Here is a 7,259-nt window from a genome sequence, read left to right as displayed (position 1 = left end):
GTAATGTTGAGCATCTTTTCATGGGTCTGTTGGTCATCTGTATGTCTTTTGGAAAAATATCTATTCAGGTCCTCTGCCTATTTTAATCAGACTGGTTTTTTGATGTTGAGTTGTAGAAGTTCTTTACGTATTTTTGATATTAACCCCTTATCGAATATATCATTTGCAAATATCTTCTCCCATTCATTTTGGTTTTGTTGATGGTTTCACTGTGCAAAAACTTTTTATTTTGGGGTAGTACCAAGTTTATTTTTTGCTTTTGTTTCCCTTGCCTGAGGAGACATATCCATAAATATGCTGCTAACGGTGATGTCTAAAGGATTACTGCCTAATTTTCTTTTAGTTTTATGGTTTCAGGCCTCACACTTAGGTCTTTAGTACATTTTGAGTTTATTTTTATGTATGGTGTGAGAAAGTGGTCTAGTTTCATTCTTTTGCATGTGGCTGTCCAGTTGTCACACACCATTTATTAAAAAGACTATCTATCTTTTCTTCCTTTGTCATGTTGGATATTTTTACCTCCTTTGTCATAGATTAATTGACCATACATGCATGGGTTTATTTCTGGGCTCTCTATCCTGTTCTATTGATCTATGTGTCTGATTTGGTGGCAGTACCATACTGTTTCGATTACTATAGCTTAGTAGTATATCTTGAAATCTGGGATTATGACGCTTCCACAGCTCTGTTCTTCTTTCTCAAGATTGCTTTGGATGTTTGAGGTTTTTTTGTGGTTCCATACGTATTTTAGGATTATTTGTTATAGTTGTATGAAAAGTGTTATTTGTGTTTTGATAGGGATTGCATTAAATCTGTAGATTGCTTTGGGTAATATGGACATTTTAACAATATTAATTCTTCAAAACCATGAGCAGACTATATCTTTCCACTTGTTTATATCATGTTAAATTCTTTTCATCAATGTCTTATAGCTTTCAGGGTATAGGTCTTCTACCTCCCTGGTTAAATTTATTCCTAGGTATTTTTATTCTTTTTGGTGTAACTGTAAATGAGATTATTTTCTTAATTTCTCTTTCTGTTACTTTGTAACTAGTAAATAGAAACACAATAGATTTCTACAGATTAATTTTGTATCCTGCAACTTTACGGAATTCATTTGTCAGTTCTCATAGCTTCTTGGTAGAGTCTTTAGGATTTCCTATATATATTATCATGTCAAATGCAAACAGTGACAGTTTTACTTCTTTCTTAACAATCCGGATGTCTTTTATTTATTTTTCTTATCTGATTGCTGTGACTAGGATTTCCAGTACTATATTGAATAAAAGTGGTAAGAGTGGATATCCTTGTCTTGTTCCTGATCATAAAGGAAAAGCTTTTATTTTTTCACAACTGATGTTATCTGGGTTTTAATATATGGCCTTTATTATGTTGAGGTATGTTTCCTCTATTCCCACTTTGTTGAGAGTTTTTATCATGAAGAGATGTCATACTTTGTCAAATGCTTTTTCTGGATCAACTGAGATGACAATCATATGGTTTTTATCCTTTCTCTTATTAATGTGATTTAGCACACTGATTGATTTGAGAATACTGAACCACCCCTGCAACCGTGGAATAAATCCCACTTGATCTTGGTGAATGATCCTTTTAATGTACTATTGAATTCAGTTTGCTAATATTTTGTTGAGGATTTTTTGCATCTATGCTCATCAGAGATACTAACCTGGTTTTCTTTTTTTCCCTTTCTTTCTTTCTTTCTCTCTCTCTCTCTCTCTCTCTCTCTCTCTCTCTCTCTCTCTCTTTCTGATAGTATCTTTGCCTGGTTTTGGTATCAGGCAAAGATACAGATCAGAAAATCAGATCAGAAAAGATACAGATCAGAAAATCTATAATGCTGGCCTTATAGAATGAATTTATAAGTTTTCTTTCCTCTTCTATTTTTTTGAATAGCTTGAGAAGAATAGGTATCAACTCTTCTTTAATGTCTGGTAGAATTCACCTGTGAAACCATCTGGTCCTGGACTTTTGTTTGTTGGGAGTTCTTTCATTACTGATTAAATTATCAATTGGTAATTTCTTTATTGAATAAACCTCAATAAAATCCAATTCCCCTCTGAAATCTTTCATCTTAAGATTCCTATGTGTAATTTTTGCAGCATTTCTTCAATATCCTTTCCCATCAGTATACGAAAGTTTATTTTCAAGTTTTACCATTTAATAGTTAATAACAACACTCTTTCTTTTTCAAATATAACTCTTCTTCCAATTTCTCAATTTAAGCTAGTTTTTTTTTTTTTTTTTTTACATTTTATTTATTTTTGAGAGACAGACAGAGCACAAGTGGGGAAGGGGCAGAGAGAGAAAGACACAGAATCCAAAGCAGGCTCCAGGCTCCGAGCTGTTAGCACAGAGCCCGACGCGGGGCTCGAACTCACAAACTGCGAGATCATGACCCTGAGCCGAAGTCGGATGCTTAGCTGAGCCACCCAGGTGCCCCCCAATTTAAGCTAGTTTTAAAAAACACTTACTGAGCCTCTGCTACCAACTAGGTTTTGTTTAGAAAATACACAGACCTGCAAGGAGCTCATAAATGCTTTACAACAATGTAATTCATTCATCCTGACTATACTTAGGGGGAAAAAGGTAACATAAAAATAACCCTTTAAGAAAAGTTTACTTTTTCATTCCAAGTCCATGCTCACATGAAAAAGAATAAATGACCCAGTAGTCTATCAGTATGTGTCTTAAAAGAGATCACATCAGCAAGATAGTTTATATATAACAAGAAAATACAGATTTTGTTTAACTGCATTTCAGAAATATGATTTAAAGATTTAAATGCTACCAACACTATATACTATTAAGAATAAAGAGGCCACCTGATGTTAATAACTATCTTGCATTATTTCTAATTTCTTTCAATTTCACCTTCCTTTTTTCTTTCCACCATTTATCTTCTTTGTCCTCTTTTCCCAATTCCTATTCCTGCTGCAGGATTTCCCTCATCTCCCTTTCCCCTTCTCTCATCAAGTACAACTACTGAGTTTCTTTCATGAGTTCTCTCAACATCCCCAGAAGGTAAGCTAGGAGAAAATTTTAATCTAATTTTAGAGGGTAAGGGGACAATACACGGGGAAATAAAGTAACTTGCTGAAGTCTGGTATATATTAAAGCCAAGAAGAGAGTTCAGGCCACTGGCCTGGAATCCAATACTACCTTATCTAGTAGTATCTTAAGTATCTTAAGCTAGTGCTCTATTCACTAAGGTAAGGTATCTCACAAAGTAATGATTCCTGATACATAAAAGAGAAAAATTCTGTCATATCAAAGTGAAAATACAAGTTACATTTTCCTAATTCCAGTTCAGCATTAGACAATGGGGTAAAACTAAAGTTAAAGATAAAATGTATTCATTTTTCAATCATTAGGGGAAAATGTTTATTTAAGTCTCATACAAGGGAAAACTATTTCAGAAACCTACATCTTAATATTAAACAGTTCCTCCATAGCAACCGTTGGTTTTCTGCCTGTTCTAAACTTTGAATTTTTCATTACAAGCTTAAATATAATCGTACCATTATATGAAAAAAAAAATTCTTTCTATTGCCACTAAATTACATGCTAAATGATACCTGGTTATGAAATCCCTGACACTGAGTCAAATGAGAAAAATAAGATATATTCTCTTGGCCTCTCATGAAGATAGCATGTATAACAAAACTAACTCCTAACACATAACAATGCACTTCAAACAATAAAACACACCTCTTCTGAGTGTTTCAACCCCTAAGAATTCCTATATCAGCAAGACAAGGAACTACTTGATACTAACATGTGGATACATTTCTTTTGTGTTAGAGACACACAGAGATCTGTTGATCTCTGAGGCACATACAGAATCTACATTGCAAACATTACTAACATTGCTGTAGAAGCTTTACCTACCAGGATTTCACGGTATGAATTCTTTGACCTCTGTGCTTCAGAGATCAACAGACTCCAAATTTCAATTATAGGTAGTATACTTTAATATAACAAATATTTTTTCTTTTTTTGAAATTTTTTAAAGTCTATTTATTTTGAGAGACAGACAGAGCGTGAGTGGGGGAGGGCAGAGAGGGGAGAGAGAGACAAAATCTCAAGCAGGCTCTGCGCAGTCAGCGCACAGAGCCCGACGTGGGGTTCAAACCCATGAAATTGTGAGATCATGACCTGAGACTACATCAATAGTCAGACACTTTACCAATTGAGCCACCTAGGCATCCCTTCCTTAATATAACAAATATTTCTAAGCTATCACCACAGTTGTGTTTGTTACAAATATTAATATCTATACCAAAAGATGTTTGACGTGGCTACAGAAGATGAATGCCTAGAAAGATATAATAAACAATAGCAAATAAACCTTTTTAAAATTACCAATCTAAAAAGCAAAAATTTGTATTACAGAGCCAAGAAAAGTCTAGAATTTCTATGTAAAACAGTGCGATTAAAATGTTAATTTAGGCCCATCTTAAATTGTATCACAGGATGATTCTGCCATATTAAAATTGTAACATTTTTTTAAAAAGTTTTTTAATGTTTATTTTTGAGAGAGAGAGCCCGAGCGAGCAAGCATGAGCAGGGGAGGGGCAGACAGAGGGAGACACAGAATGCGAAGCAGGCTCCAAGCTCTGAGCTGTCAGCACAGAGCCCGACAGGGGGCTCGAACTCACAAACTGGGAGATCATGACCTGAGCGGAAGTCAAACACTTAACCAACTGAGCCACCCAGGTGCCCCAAATTTTAACATTTTTTTAAAAAAAAGGAGAATTCATTCTTTGCCTTGATACTCTTTTCCAGATTACAAAATAATTGTCTCAAACATGAATTATTCAATTTACATATACATACATACATATTTAACCTACATCCTTCATACTCATTTCTGTGCTTTACAAGTATTTTCATTAACTTTTAAAATTAAAGCACAACTTACAGACCTATTTTTTTTTATTTTTATTTAAGTTTATTTCTTTATTTTGAGATAGAGAGAACCTGTGGGGAACAGGCACAGAAAGGGGGACAGAGGATCTGAAGTGGGTTCCATGCTGACAGCAGAGAGCCTGATGTGGGGCTCGAACCTACAAACTGCAAGATCATCACCTGAGCCGAAGTCGGACACTTAACCAACTGAGCCACCCAGGCACCCCTATTTTCATTAACTTTTAAAAGATAAGTTCATAATAGTGTTTGTCCATCCAACAATGTTTTTAATTGTTTATTTTTATTCAGTCTTCTACTCCCCAGGGTATCACCCTACATAAAAAAGTATAGCTACACTTCATGTTTTAACAGTACTTTGCAAATGCAGAATTTTATTAAGATTATGTAGTTCCAAACACAGCATCTGGAACTACCCGTAGTAGCACCTCTATCTGACTGTCTAACCAGTCAGACAATAATGACTGGTTTACATGTCTGCCCTGAAGACAAATTTTTAATGGCAAGGGCTACATTTTAGAAATTTGAGTCTCCCAGAGCCTAGAGCTGTGTCTGATAGCCAAGAAGTGCTAAGTAAATGTCTAATGAGGGCAAAAATGAATTTAAATATACCAAAATCTTTTCACAAATACTGATAAAACAATCCCTCTACGATAGAATAAGTTTGTAACCTAACAATATAGAAAAGAAACTCAAAAAAGATAAACTTTCTTACTGCTTATTGAAGAAATATGGTTGTGTTCCCAGTCTTTGAGAAAGTGCTTGACAGCACTGGTCTACATCTTCTAAGACCTAACAAAGGCAACGGACCACAAAGAAAAATATTTAAATTAGCAAAACAATAAAATGTGTCTAACACTTAGTCTGCACCACAGTTTATAACAAAAATATAAATGTAGGTAACTTTTTATAATATATTTAAATCGGACTACAGAACACATACAGAACATAAGCCATCTTTTTTTTCATAAGCGATACTTTCTATATAACAAACAGGAAGACGATGTGAGAACAGCTTTCCTTTAAACACAAGTACACTTACGTTACTTGTAAGGATTACTATCAAGAAAGTTTTTATCTCAAAACTCCACACCCTACAAAAATGTTTTCCTGAATCCATATATTCAAATGATCTTACATATATTAAAAAGCTTGTTTCATAAAGATGACACTACTGACCTAACCATGAGTAAAAGCATCTGAGTGGTCTTTCTGCTAGTGGAGATGGATTTATGTCATTTACTCAATCCCTATTCATTTACCCAATCCCCCTGGTGGCCAATGGCACACATCGGTAAACTGGTGCTAGGACTACGCGTAGCCTTGGAAAAGAGACATTAGTTTAATGACTGAATTAGTTCAATCTCATGACCTTGACCAGATACGTATTTTTTTAATTTTGCTACTTCAGTAAATTTAAGATTAAAAAAAAAAAAAAAAAAAAAAAAACAGATATATTAAGCACTGTATTTAACAGGGTTTGGTTTTTTTTTTTTTTTTTTTTTTAAGCCCTGATGTTGCAGATCTACATTTACTGACATAAAAGATGTCCACGATGTACTGGTGAATGGGAAAAAAAAAAAAAATCAGATTATAGAGTGACAGGTATAACATGATCCCATTTAAAGAAAGTGTTATTAAGAGATATCCAGAAGAATGTTCTCCAAATAGCAGTGGCAATTTCTAGGTGGTAGGATTTCAAGCAATCTCTATTTCCTTTTTGAATTTTTCTGTGTTACGTAATTTGTTTATAAAACAAATAAAAACCACTTCAAGTCAGAAAAAAATAAGAGCAAAAATTTTCTTAATTTTTTTTAATTAAAAAAAACTATTAATATAAAAAATGAATTTCTTAATGCATTAAAGTTGAGGCTTTTGTCAACTTCAGTCTGAACTCACCTGGTCCAGAGTCTTGTTACCCCATCCAATAGCTTTCATCTTACGTTTGACTTCCCACTGTTTCTGGTAGGCCAAAATATGATTCAGGGGCCAAGGGTAAGGAGATCCATATCTAGCATGAGTGATCTAGAACAAAAGGATTTTGTTATCAACACGACTCTTTCTAAAAACAAAGCCTGTTTTTACAAACAGAATACTCAGGAAAACATATTTTCAGAACACAAACACAGCAATCTGAAAAAAATACACAGCTTGCAAGCTAAAAAATTAAAATTTTAAGCCATTCCCTTTAAAAATATATAAACTTTTATGTACTTTGTTATATCAAACGATGACACATAGCTTCCCTAAAATGTATGTGCAAGCAAAATTAAAGTAAGTGAAAAACTATATCACTAATGGTATAAACCACA

At 33.9% G+C, this 7,259-nt stretch overlaps 1 protein-coding gene across 4 annotated transcripts in view; it reads right to left on the bottom strand.

Annotated features, from left to right (window-relative positions):
* The window catches only part of MTX2 (metaxin 2), a 64,880-nt gene that overhangs the window by 5,773 nt on the left and 51,848 nt on the right, over positions 1–7,259 (bottom strand). For all 4 annotated transcript variants that reach the window (XM_042994749.1, XM_007074542.3, XM_042994748.1 and 1 more), the window contains 2 exons: positions 6,847–6,972; positions 5,663–5,739 (listed from right to left, as the gene is read on the bottom strand). In XM_042994749.1, the coding sequence (XP_042850683.1) occupies positions 5,663–5,739; positions 6,847–6,972 (203 nt within the window). The remainder of the gene's footprint in view (positions 1–5,662; positions 5,740–6,846; positions 6,973–7,259) is intronic.

The sequence above is a fragment of the Panthera tigris genome, chromosome C1 (assembly GCF_018350195.1).
Source record: "Panthera tigris isolate Pti1 chromosome C1, P.tigris_Pti1_mat1.1, whole genome shotgun sequence".
NCBI lineage: Eukaryota > Metazoa > Chordata > Mammalia > Carnivora > Felidae > Panthera > Panthera tigris.
Note: the sequence above shows the minus strand (reverse complement) of the source record. Positions and strands in the feature narration are given on the sequence as shown.